The 14,247-nt window shown below is 39.0% G+C and overlaps 1 protein-coding gene across 1 annotated transcript in view; it reads left to right on the plus strand.

Annotated features, from left to right (window-relative positions):
* Positions 1–14,247, plus strand: part of LOC124392387 (ectonucleotide pyrophosphatase/phosphodiesterase family member 2) — a 29,919-nt gene extending 15,672 nt beyond the window's left edge. Inside the window, exons 19-25 of the mRNA XM_046859367.1 lie at positions 1,041–1,098; positions 1,694–1,833; positions 2,290–2,422; positions 3,085–3,162; positions 4,164–4,296; positions 4,397–4,550; positions 13,770–14,247. Of these exons, the coding sequence (XP_046715323.1) occupies positions 1,041–1,098; positions 1,694–1,833; positions 2,290–2,422; positions 3,085–3,162; positions 4,164–4,296; positions 4,397–4,550; positions 13,770–13,940 (867 nt within the window). The 3' untranslated portion in view covers positions 13,941–14,247. The remainder of the gene's footprint in view (positions 1–1,040; positions 1,099–1,693; positions 1,834–2,289; positions 2,423–3,084; positions 3,163–4,163; positions 4,297–4,396; positions 4,551–13,769) is intronic.

The following is a 14,247-nucleotide window of genomic DNA, read 5'->3' on the forward strand; positions in this document are numbered from 1 at the left end:
AGCGGTTGCCATGGCAGTAGAGCGCCTCCAACCGTGTGACTGAAAGAAGATTGTAACGTAACGCATGCTATTGTTGGATTTTAAAATCATTATTTTAGATGTTAAATATGGTCTTAAAAATCTTCAGGAAAGTCTGCATGTTTGAGTCTGGAAAAGTATGACATTTTGAAATGTGTAGGAACCCTGCAAAACTGTTCAATAGGATTGAGATCAGAACTCTATAGCAGGAGATCTTCCACTCCAAATCAAGCATATCTTCAGGGAGTTTGCTGTGTGCACAGTAGCATTGTCATGCTGAATCAGTTTTGCGTTTCCTAATTCAACTGAAGGGAAAATCTAATTCTACAGCATTCAAAGACATCCAAGACATATGTCTGGAAAAGTGAAGTGTCCCAAAATTTTTGTTCATCTAGCGTACATTTTAAATTTGTTTTAAACTAGATATTATGTGGAGGATAAAATCCAGAAACTTGACATGGATTTGGGCTGCAATCAGTTTAGGGCATCAGTTGCCATGAACAGTTTTTGCACTCAAGTGTCCATCAGACAGGAACAGATAAAAACCTCCACAGTGATGAAACTGTAATGAATGGACATTCAGATCATCCAGATGAGGATGGGTTCCCTTCTGCGGCTGGTTCCTCACAAGGTTTCTTCCTCATACAATCTCAGGGAGATTTTCTTTGCCACAGTCACCACTCACTCAATCAGGGATAAGAGTCAAGAAGCTTTTGTCTTTTCAACCATATAAAGCCGACACAGTACACAGTGAAATGAGACGTTTCTCCAGAACCCTGATGCTCTATAAAACAACATGGATCTACATCACACAATATAGAGCTACTTTACAGAACATAAAGTAAATAAACTAATAAGGGCTCATTAATGGCTTTAAATAAAATGTATTTAAGTATTTAATTCTGCTTTAGGTCATTGTTAAAAGCACTATACAAATAAAATGAATACGTTTTTTTACACCGCTGTTTAAATATGTATCTAATTTTTACATGAACTTTTCTCTCTGTTCATCTGTTTAACAGAATATGATCGAGGAGAGCGCCGAAGGATTTTTCTCAGAAGGCTCTGCTTTGTTTAACAGTTAAGCCTCGTTCTTTTACATTAAATCATGACTGATATTTGAGAAACTACATTGTATGGACTAAGGTTTGTGGACACCTGATCATGAGATTTTTTTTCCGGATATCCAATTCGACATGCAGTCCCCAATTGCTGTTATGATAACCTTCACTCTTGACTCTTCTGGGAAGATGTTTTAGAGTTTGTGAAGATCCATTTAGACACAAGGGTGTTAGTAAACTCAGGTACTGATGTAGGTGAGGTAAGGAGCATTCAATAGCGTTTAGAGCTCTAAAGCAGGAGATCTTCCATTCCAGCATATATTTATGGAAGCTGGCTTTGTGCAAAGGTGACTAGTCATGCTGGAACAGGTTTGGGTCTCCTAGATCAAGTGAAGGGAAAATTGTATTCTCCCGCATGCAAAAGACGTCCGATACAATTGTGTGCCCCCAACTTTGTGATAACAGTTCCAGGTAGAACCACATACTGTATAAATGGAAAAGTCAGGTGTCCAAATACTTTTGTCTGTATAGTGTATATAAAAACTTGGACTTTACTGTATGTTTTGGCTGTTCATGAAGCCCATCACTGTCTCATTCCTGAGCGTGTGTTGTAGATAAGACCCATCTGCCATTCGGGCGCCCCGCCGTGTTGTTCCAGACCTCGTACTCCTTACTGCAGCACTTAGACTATATCAGCGCATACAGTTACGAGCTGCACATGCCCCTGTGGACGGCGTTCACCATACCAAAACAGGTATAAATCACACCTCCATATACACACACACACTCTACCGTACTGTAGTTTCACAAGGTTCCATGTGACATGTACAAAGTCGAAATGACTACATTCATTTAAACACACTTTCGAATTTCCTTCATTTTGTGAAGCAAGTATGCAGGAGTCTGCATTATTCATGCTGGAATACTGTTTACTGTGTCAATATATATATATATATATATATATATATATATATATATATATATATATATATATATATATATATATATATATATATGTGTGCTAAACATTCTAGTTCTCTAGACAGATACAAATAAATCAGAGTTAAATAGACTCAAATAAATTAGTATGATGACTGTGACAATTTGATGATCAGACATTATATTGAATTATTGATGAAAGTTTCTCTGCATACTGTATCTATAAACAGAGAATATTGCATGAGTGTGTATGTCATGGTTTTCTCTGCAGATAGAGAGCACTGCTGCACCTCTTTCAGACACAGACTGTGTAAGAGCTGACATCCGAGTTCCTCCTGAACACACACAGACCTGTGATTCCAACGAGGATCACAAGATCATTCGTGGATTCCTGTACCCACCTGGTTAGAGTTTCTCTCTCTCTCTCTCTCTCACTCTGTCATATACACAAACTCACACACAAACACTATATGGACAAGACTTTGTGGACACCTGATCAAGATTCATATGTGCCTTTTAAACATCTCATTTCACATTTAGTTCCCACTAGATTTTGGAGTGTGCTTGTGTAGATTTGTGGAGATTCATTTAGCTACAAGGGTGTAAGTAAAGTCAGGTACTGATGTAGGTGAGGTGAGGAGACCTGGGGTGCAGTCAGAGTTCCCATTCATCCCAAATAGATTTGAGGTCAGAGCTCTATAGCAGGCCACTCAAGATCTTCCACTCCAACCATGTAAACCATATCTTTATAGATCTGGCTCTGTGAACAGGGTCATGCTGGAGCAGGTTTGGGTCTCCAAGTTCAAATAAAGGAAAAATGTCATGCTCCCGCATCCAGAGACATTGAAATACAATTGTTTACTTCCAACTTTGTGTTAAAAATTTGGCAAAAAAGCACAAATGGCTGTAAAAGTCAAGTGTCTCAAAACCTTTTCCGTATAGTGTATTGTATAAAGCATATATATATCTAAGCTCAGAGGAAATAAACTAAACAGCTGAAAAAAAAAGACAACAGATTCAGTGACTGTGTATAATTAAGTGGCTCTTGTTTATCATTTCTCCATAGGTTTTTCCATCTCTCCTGATTCCAGATATGATGCTTCATTTATCACTAATACATTCCCTATGTACCCTGCCTTTAAGAGTGAGTATAGCCTTCACTATGTCAATCCACTGTGTGGTGGTCCTTTTTTAACTGCAACCAAAATTGCTAAAAAGTTGAATGCAAAACAGAATGCAATGATTTTCAAATCTTCAGGGAAATGTACCATATTAAAGAAAAAATAAAAGGTCATTAAATGATGGCTGCAACACGTCTCGAAAAACTCTATGCAACGAATGAGGTTAATTGTAAGATAGTTGCGTATAAATAGTGTATTGTAGAAAGGCAGAGTCTCTCAGAAGTAAACCTGGACTGATCTTCACCAATCTGTGAAAGAATGTGTCTTCAAATTGTGGAACCTTTTCAGAATAATATTAGAATAATGTTCCTCAACATAAAATTGCAAAGAAAGTTGAATATCTCATGCTCTTAAAACCTGCATCATCTGTGCCATCGTGCTGTGTGATACAACTGCACATTTTAGAGTTGTTTTTTTATTGTGGCCAGCCTGAGGCACACCTGTGCAGTAATCATGCTGTCTTTTCAGCATCTTGATATGCCATGGTGCCATGCCAGGTGGATGGATTCTCTCGGCAAAAGAGAAGTGCTCACTAACACAGATTTAGACAGATTTGTGAACAATATTTGAGAGAAATAGGCCTTTTGTGTACATAGAAAAAGTCTTAGATCTTTGAGTTCAGCTCATGAAAAATGGGGCAAAAACGAGTGTTGCGTTATTATATACATAACAAAAAAGTGTGAAACAACTGAACAACTGAATGTCATATTTTCAGTTCACTTTTTTGTTATGTATATAATTCCACATGTGTTAATTCATAGTTTTGATGCCTTCAGTGTGACTCTACAATTTTCATAGTCATGAAAACTTTTGGTCTGTACTGTATATATAATATATAAACTTTTGGTCTGTACTGTATAAATAATATATATATATATATATATATATATATATATATATATATATATATATATATATAAAATATGAAATATTATACATTGTGTGTGTGTGTGTGTGTGTGTAGGAATATGGAAATACCTGCAGATGACAGTATTGAGGCGTTATAGTGAAGAGAAGAACAGCATTAATGTTGTGACTGGACCCATATTTGACTATAACTTCGATGGACTCGGAGACACAGTGGAAAAAATCAGAGAGTAAAGACCACACACACACACACACACACACACACACACACACGCACACAGTTTAAGTATAAAACACTACAGTGTGTGTGTTTGTGTGTGTGCCCCGCAGACATGCAGGTGACTCTGCCCCGATACCTACTCATTTATATGTGGTAATTACAAGCTGTGAAGTAGAGAACACAACAGTGGAGGAGTGCAATGGATCAATTTTCACATGTTCATTCATCCTCCCGCATCGGCCAGATAACTCTGAAAGCTGCAATGTAAGTCTCAGTCACACACACACACACACACACACACACACACACACACAACAGACTAATTTGATCCAAGTCCAAATAACATTCTACCATGACTGATGATCATTTGAAAAGTCTGCTTGAGGTTAGCTACCAGCAGGTATTAAATTGTAATATGCCATAAGGGTTCATGCTCTCCCTCTCTCTTCCCTTCTCTCTCTCTCTCTCTCTCTCTCTCTCTCTCTCTCTCTCTCTCTCTATATCTCTCTCTCTCACATGCTGTTTCTCCATCATTATACATTTATACATCTCACATTTTTCACATGCTGTTTCTCTATCATTGAATTAAACTCCACAACTGACTGCATTAGCCTGTGGAAAGAACATTACTTATCACACACTGCGGCGCTCATGATATTATTACTCTTCTGTGTCTGTATTGTTGGTTCTATAATTTATAATACCACTCTTGGTGTCACCCAAGACAATGTCTATTGAAAAAAGCGCTATAAAAATAAACCTAAATTGAACATATATATTCTTTAATATATACAGTTGTGTTCAAAATTATTCAACCCCCACTGAAATTGATTGTTTTGGTCGGTTTGACATTGATTATGATCATTCAGTCATCCTGCTTACAATTAAATCAAAGAGGCACGTGTAGGTCAGACAAATATAACATAACATTTATAATGAAATAACCACAAATGTCTTTTCTGAGCTCACATCATTATCAGTTTTATTCAACCCCCAAGTGACATTCAATCTTAGTACTTAGTACAACATCCTTTTACAGTTATAACAGCTTTTAAACGTGAAGCATAGCTTGACACAAGTGTCTTGCAGCGATCTACGGGTATCTTCGCCCATTCATCATGGGCAAAAGCCTCCAGTTCAGTCACATTCTTAGGCTTGCACTGCAACTGCTTTCTTTAAGTCCCACCAGAGGTTCTCAATCGGATTTAAGTCTGGTGACTGCGATGGCCACTTCAAAATGTTCCAGCCTTTAATCTGCAACCATGCTCTAGTGGACTTGGAGGTATGCTTGGGATCATTGTCCTGTTGAAAGGTCCAACGTCTTCCAAGCCTCAGGTTTGTGACGGACTGCATCACATTGTCATCCAATATCTCCTGGTACTGAAGAGAATTCATGGTACCTTGCACACGCTGAAGCTTCCCAGTACCTGCAGAAGCAAAACAGCCCCAAAGCATGATTGACCCCCGCCATGCTTCACAGTAGGCAAGGTGTTCTTTTCTTCATAGGCCTTGTTCTTCCTCCTCCAAACATAGCGTTGATCCATGGGCCCAAACAGTTCTAATTTTGTTTCATCAGTCCACAGAACACTATCCCAAAACTTCTGTGGTTTGTCCACATGACTTTTGGCATACTGCAGTCGACTCTTCTTATTCTTTGGGGACAGCAAGGTGCGCCTGGGAGTTCTGGCATGGAGGCCTTCATTACGCAGGGTGCGCCGTATTGTCTGAGCAGAAACTTCAGTACCCACATCTGACAAATCTTTTCTCAGTTCCTCAGCAGTCACACGGGACTTTTCTCCACTCTACGCTTCAGGTAGCGCACAGCAGTCGAAGTCAGCATCTTCTTTCTGCCACGACCAGGTAGCGTTTCAACAGTGCCCTTTGCCTTGAATTTGCGAATGATGCTTCCTATGGTGTCTCTTGGTATGTTTAACATCTTTGCAATCTTCTTATAGCCATTGCCCTTCCTGTGAAGAGTAATCACCTGTTCTCTTGTCTTCCTGGACCATTCTCTTGACCTCACCATGTTTGTAACCACACCAGTAAATGTCTAGAAGGAGCTGAGTATCACAGTCATTTTAAAGCTGCCTAATTGGTGCTTATTAGGCTTTATTGCTGCTCCCTGATATCCACAGGTGTTTTCAATACCTGATTGAAAACACTTCATTGAACCTCTGTTCTTCAGAGTGGTAGTCTTTAAGGGGTTGAATAATTATGTCAATGAAGAATTCACAAAAGAAACATTTACTACTGTATTGCAAAACTAATTGATGTCATTTTAGTTGCATATGGTTCTTTAAGAAGTCCTTGTAGGATTTCATTCTGAATACAATTACAAATATACACTAAATTCCCTAAAACCATTTACAGCATTGGGGGTTGAATACTTTTGAACACAACTGTATATATATATACTTATATATATACTTTTATATATATATATATATATATATATATATATATATATATATATATATAAGGGCTGCAACTAAAGATTAATCTGATAATCGATTAATTGGGCAATTTTCTTCTTCGATAAATCTTTTTTTATAAGCTGTTTTTCTTATTATAACTATATGGAAACCTAATTCAGGGTATTTATGCATAAATGTGTACTTTAAAAAATGAAAACGCCAGATAGTGAGTTTAACTATCTTAAATTTAGACATTTTAAAACTTATAGTAGCTGCTTGTTACGTAGTGTTTGGGGGATTTCTCTTTTGAACAAATTCACTCATGCTGGGTTGTTTCTTTCTTTAAAAAAAAACAAAAAAAAACCTTTTCAGTATGTAATGTGTACATTGTGAAAATCAACATTTGTATTTGTTTTTTCAATGATAATTGCAGATGGCAAGTTGACAACTATGCTTAAAAAAGATATTTTGTTCATTTCTAAAAATATAAGCATCTAGAATATAATTTAGTAAAATAATGAAATGATATATGCATGAATTAAATATACAAATATTTAAAACAAGCATTAAGTCAGCAGTAAATCATGTTTGAAAAACGATAAATTTACTGTTGTAATAGACAAATGCTATATATAAAATAAATGCTTCACTAGCACACTCCCAACATCTAGTGGAACATCTTCCCAGAAAAGTGGAGGTTTTTATAAAAGCAAACAGAATAAATGTGGATGTCCAACAATTAATTGCTGTGGTTTCCACAAAGGTTTGCTTATATAGTGTAGTCCTTTACATTTACATGTGTGGCATTTAGGAGACACCCATGTCCAGAGGGACATACAAAGGTGTTTTGAGTCTCTAGCAATTAATAAATCTACACTGTAGTCTGATTTATCCCAAGTTTGTAATCTAGCGAACCACTTCTTTTCAGGTAGTGTTTCAGTAAGTGGTAAGTCTTCAACCGTCGCTTGAAGATAGTCAGCTGTTGACACTCTGCTGTTTGGACATCTAGGGGAAGTTCATTCCACCACCTTGGTCTCAGAATATATCAAAGACTTGAAGTACACTTACTTGTAGGCAAGCATCAGTGTTTTGAATCTGATGCATGCAGCCACTGGAAGCCAGTGGAAGGAGCAGCAGTGGGATGGTGTGGGAAAACTTGGGCAGATTAAACACAAATCATGCAGCTGAATTTTGGATCATTTGCAGTGGACGAATAGCGTTCAGAAAAAGACCCACCTGCAGAGAGTTGCAGTAGTCCAGTCTCGAAATGACAACAGACTGAACAAGCACCAGGGCAGGTGTTGTAGAGAAGAAATTGACAAGAACGAGCCACATTAGCAACATGTGAGAAGGGGGACAGTTTATTGCCCATAGTTATGCTAAGGTTGTGAGCAGTGGCTGAAGGGGAGAGCAGCGAGTCATTAAGAGTCATTCGAAGATCTTGACCTGGAGATGAATCATCTGGGATGACCAGCAGTTCTGTTTTGCTGGGGTTGAGTTATAATTGATGAGCACTCATCCATGAAGCAAAGGCTGTGGTATCTGAGGTAGGGAAAGAAAAGATGAGTTGAGTGTCATCAACACAGCAGTGGTAAGAAAACACGTGAGGATATGACTTCAATAATAGAATGCGTATAGAGGGATAAAAAAAGGGGACCAAGTACCGAGCCTTGTGGGACACCAGTAGAGAGTCTGCGTGGGGCAGATGTGGACCCCCTCCATGTTACCTGGTATGAGGGACCTTCCAGGTAGGAAGCAAACCATTCCCATGCTGCTCCACGGATACCGAGGCTTCTGAGGGTAGACAAGAGAGTCTTGTGGTTGACTGTGTCGAATGCTGCTAAAAGGTCAAGGAGGATAAGTACAGATGACAGCTTGGCTGGTCGAGCAGCATGTAGTTTCTCAGTGACAGCCAAAAGGGCATCTCTGTGGAATGTACCGCTTTGAAGCCAGACTGGTTTGGATCATGGAGGTTGTTCTGTGAGAAGTAGACAGACAGTTGATTGAAACCAATGCATTTCAGAGATTTAGAAAGAAAGAAGAGAAGTGATACCGGTCTTTAGTTGTTGATGTCTGATGGATCCAGAGCAGGTTTCTTCAAGATGGAAATAATCTTTGATTGCTTGAAGGTAGTTGGCACATGGTCAGATGTTATGGACCCGTTGATGAACGTGGCGATGAATGGCATTGTGAGAGAGTCTGAAGTGCGGTTAAAGGGATTGGGTCCAGGGGGCAGGTGGTGGGATTGCAAGATTTGATGACTTGCAGTATCTCATCTTCTGTTATGGTTGAGAAGCTTGACAATAAAGAAGTAGGGGATTTCTGGCAGTGTTGTGTAGTCATTGTCTGGCAGAAAGTGAAGGTCTGGCAGATTGCCTCCTTCTATGATAAGAACATCAAGCAAAAGTAATCAGCAGTCTGGAAAAATGGAGCAGGGGGTTGAGTAGTGAAGAGGTGATGTTGTGGAGCTTATGAGGATCTTGTGCACAGGCTTTGTGGTCACGGGGCAGAGGAGGTCCATGGTTGAGGAAAGAGAGGAGAGGAAAGAGTCAGTGGTCCAAGAGCAGAGAGGCAAATTGAGTCAGGGTCAGGAAGAGATGAAAGAGTATAGGAAGCTACAGAGGAGGAAGAGATAGAGTGGAGGTTATGACTGATAAGAGAGAGATGTTGGAAATTGTTTTAGGCAGAATATTAAGAGTGAATGTAAAGGAAACCAGGTGATGATCAGAAATTTGTGGGGTAGCAATCATGTCTGTAGCTGGAGTAGGGCAAGTGAAAACCAAGTCCAGGACATTTCCTCCCCTGTGTGTGGAAAGGACGGCTGTTAAATGTCAAGGAGAAGGTATTTTAAAAAACGGAGGTAAGATGACTGACCGTTCTTGGTGACTTTAACCTCCCATCTGACAAACTTCAGAGGGGTGCTGTCAGAAGGGAAAGTACTGAGGATTGTGTCCGTCTCTCTAAGAAGTGTCCAAGGGGACCAGGAGGGCGGTAGAAGACAATGATGAAGAGGTAAACTGCATGGAATTCAAAAGAAGACATTCCCACATAGCAATTTTTCTCTGGCCCAGCTCCGGCCCACACAACCAGCTTTTGCTTAACTCACATACCGCAATGAATTACGGTCCTAATGTGGCCCAAGTCTCAGCCAAGTTAAATACCATAACTGGTCCTAAATGACATCTGGCCCATGCCTTGTGAGCCGCCCTAAAAACAGTACCACCTCTGCTAAACCGGGCAATGTTTGGCCCGCATGCTGTATGCCAGTGCCGGATGAATGCCAGCTGTGCCAAATGAATGCCAAATCTGGGCCAAATTTGTTTGCTGACTGGGTTTTTAGATGAGACAAAGGGAGAGGTGTGAAACACCATCTCCATGACAACAGTAAACCCGTACCACCACCTTTACTGGTTTGTCTTAATGAGTGAGAGAAAGCATAGTCAGAAGACAGAGCAGCTGGTGTAGCAGTGTTTTGTGCGGATATCCAGGTCTCAGTGAGTGCCAGAAAATCAAAGGCATAGTGGGAAGCTTAGGCTGTGATAGTCAGCTTTCCCTGCAGCAGACTGGCAATTTCAGAGCCCACTTACCACCACTGTTTGAGATTGAGACAACAGAGGAGGGTAGATGAGGTTACTGGCAATGTGACCTCTGTTCTGTGGATGAGAATATCTGTGTCTGTAAGAGGTGACTACAGAGATAGGTTTAAGACACCTGACTGATCTGCCAATTTGAGTTCAATGTATGAATTTGAAGAACACAATGTACTAATAAATAAGCACTAACCATTACTGGCCTTAGGAGGGTTACCTACAAGCACCTTCAGTATAAGTGAGTAAGCCCTGCCCACAAGTCACACCTCAATTGAGACTAAAACTAAAATTATTTACCTGAGAGAATTACTAATAAGCATCGACCAACACTCTATAATCAACTGAGTTTAGTAGATATACAAAAGTCAGAATCCTACCTTACCAGAAGAGAATAGATTCAAGATAGAGCTAAAGCACATTGAAATTCTTTAATACAGAAAGATATACAAGGGCTGGCAACTTGTTGTAGTAGAAGTGTAGAAGTAACATAGATTTGATTGTGTATGTAGTAAAAATGAGTACAAAAGGGTTCCAGAGAAATGATTTTACCTCTGAATCACCTTGCTTGGACACCTGAGGACATTGAAATTGTTCCTCTGGAACTAATTGTTCCTCTGGAACTATGGACATTTTTCCTCTGGAAGCGTTACGGGATACACTTCATAAAGCAGAACTGCTTTTCCAGTCAGGACCTGAGCGCAGTGAATTGAGAACGTTTTGTTTAGGAAGTGTGAACAGTGTGTGTGTGTGTGTGTGTGTGTGTGTGTGTGTGTGTGTGTGTGTGTGTGTGTGTGTGTGTGTGTGTGTGTGTGTGTCATTTGCTTTGATATACATGCGAGACTGGGCGAGGGTACAGGAAATGTGTGTGTTCTGATTTGTTCCATTATTACAGGAATTTGTTTAGTTTACAGCTCTTCCTGTCACCGGTAAAATTTTATTTTCCCCATATCGGGTTTTGAATTGACCACAATTTCCACAGCATTCGACATTGTTGATTATCTTGTCTTTTGTCAGTGCAGCTGGCTGGGCTGTAAATTCTTACTTCTATTGAACTAGAAAGTAAATATGATCCTGTGTTCTAACAAGGTCCAAATGAAACTTGTCTCTCGGACCCAAATGCATTTTCCTCCGAATTAGGTATCCTTTGGATTTGAACTTTTGATCTCGCAATTGTGAGGTCTTTCTTTATTTATCATTCTTTATTAGTTGCTCTGGATAAGGACATCTGCTATTGATTTAAACTCAACAGTATCATGCATTATAATATCCTGAAAACAAATAACATAACATGCAACATAGTAAAGAACTGGCTACAAGGCAGAGTGTTGAAGATATCATATGCAAAAAACTGCACTCTGAGCAGGTTTCAATTCAGTTAAAAAATATTTCTATAGCTTTTTTCACAATGGATATTCCTTTCAAGCAGCTTTCTAGAATGTAAGAATTCTAGAACAAAAATCACATTATACCTATCCCAGATGAGCAAACCTGGGGCGACTGTGGAAAGGAAAAACTCCCTTGATTTAAGAACGAAACTTTGATAGGAATCTGACTCTAAAGGAAACCTGTCCTTATTTGGGTTGCATAAAAGAGTGTGTTTATAAATCAGCAACACCAGGAAGTGAGAAATATGAGCACCAGAGTGTGTGGTTATGAGAAATGTCCTAAAGGCAGTTGGAGTTGTGGAACCCAGTGCTCCTGAGCAACTCAACATCTTAATTAGCTCAACATCTGAGGACATTCGATGTTATTTAAGCTAAACGGAATGTCAGAAACCCGTAAACTGGCCTAAAAATTACTGACCACAATTTACTTGATCAGTGTATTTAGGTGTCAGGACCAACATTACCACCAGCCAGACGGTCCAGACCCTGTATCACAGTGTCTGCTCCTTGATTTGTCTGCAACATTGCATAATGTTTAAATTCATGTCCTGTCTCCACCCTGTCTGTTATTTAGTTCCATGTGTGTTTGGTTTCGTGCATGTTATGTCTCCGCAACTTTTATTAAGTATTGGGTCAACCTGTTATTAGGTTTTGTCTTCACATATCTTTTCATTTACATGTTTATCCAATTCCACATGCAGTATAATTTGTGTCTTTGTATATACCCCTTTGTTTCTTGGTCACGACTGCAAAGTAATTTTGCTGCCTATAACTAGCTCTTTATTTCAGATTTTCTGGTTTCTCAGCTTCACAGTTTTGGTCTCGTTTTCATTCTTATGTTCACGTCATCAATTTCTCTAGTTTGATTTCCCCCGATTTAGATTTTGGTTCTGTAAATAAAACCTCCCTTTATCTGCACTTGCATCTACTGGCACTTACATTTTATGACATCCTTTATTACCACTTTAAATAAAGTGATATAAAAAGAATAAATGCAATTCATTTTTATTTGTACAGTCGTCCCTCGATTTATCGCAGGTCGAACCTCGCGGTCCCACTTTATCACAATTTTCAATTTGGAACATAACAATTTTGTTTCGCTAATGGGCTTGATTTCAGTTCATCATAAGAAATGAGTAGCTTAACAAGAAGCCATAGGTTTTTAATATCCCCTGACGTCAAAAAAAGGGCGGAGTTGAAGACATAAGTCACCAAATTTAGCCAATAAAAATGAAGAATGCAGTGACGTGTATCTTTAACCCCGCCCACTTTTCACGTCATAGGACACATAGGCTACGCTACAGTACTGTACTGTACAGTACTCAAAACAAAAATACACAAAAATCATCTCGTTGTGTTCGTGCAAATGTTTTCTGTGTGTGTTTAAGGAGTGCGGGGGGATGATTTATTGTTTGAACAACAAAAATTATTTTCGGTCGGTTTTGGTACGTAACTAATAGACGGGACGATTGTATAGCACTTTTAACAATGGGCATTGTTTTATAACTGCTTTATCTCTGTAAAGCTGCTTTGAGACAATGTATAAGTTTGTTCCTATCAATTACTGTGGCGAGGAAAAACTCCCTGAGACGGTATGAGGAAGAAAGTTTGAGAGAAAGCAGATGTAGTTTGGGGACCCCTAATATACATAAAAAAAAAAATATACATGGACATAAGTAAAAGTGGCTTAAATCTGATTAGACACTTCCATCGTTGTGGTGTGTGTGTGTGTGTGTGTGTGTGTGTGTGTGTGTGTGTGTGTGTGTGTGTGTGTGTGTGTGTGTGTGTGTGTGTGTGTATATATATATATATATATATATATATACACACATATACATATATATGTGTGTATGTATGTATGTATAGATAGATATAGATATATATATATATATATATATATATATATATATATATATATATATATATATATATATTTCAAGATTATATCTGATTATATCTAAGCGGGCGATCGGGTTTCCATTTCAAGTGGTATCCTGCACATAACCATGTTTGTGACAAATAAAAATTTAGAGTCTTGAATTCTAGCAAAACTTTATAGCTGACCTCTAACCTCTTTTTCCTTTTGCTTTCCAGAGCTCAGAGGAGCCATCCCACTGGGCGGAGGAGATCCTGCGCACTCACACGGCTCGCGTACGCGACGTAGAACTGCTCACCGGACTCGATTTCTACCGCTCGCTGCCGCTGCCCTACACAAACACACTCTCGCTGAAAACCTATCTGCACACTTTCGAGGACAACATCTAACGCCTGGTGAAGCGACATCACTAAACACCACATCACCTCTCTTCCCAGATCCGCTGATGATTAGGTGTATAGTTTTTATACAGTTTGTCATATTTATTGTTCATTTCAGACGAAATAACGATGGTACATTGTTTCAAACGCTTCAGCTTTAGAGTCACTAAACATATCTGAAATACACTGGGTTATCATAAGTATCTTTGCGTGTGTATGTGTGTGTGTGTGTGTGTGTGTTGTAAGTTAACAGTTTGTTAGGTTTTATGTGACAATAATGTGACCACACAGTAAAGTTCACTTACAGAACTCTCTA

The sequence above is a fragment of the Silurus meridionalis genome, chromosome 10 (assembly GCF_014805685.1).
Source record: "Silurus meridionalis isolate SWU-2019-XX chromosome 10, ASM1480568v1, whole genome shotgun sequence".
In the NCBI taxonomy this organism is placed as follows: domain Eukaryota; kingdom Metazoa; phylum Chordata; class Actinopteri; order Siluriformes; family Siluridae; genus Silurus; species Silurus meridionalis.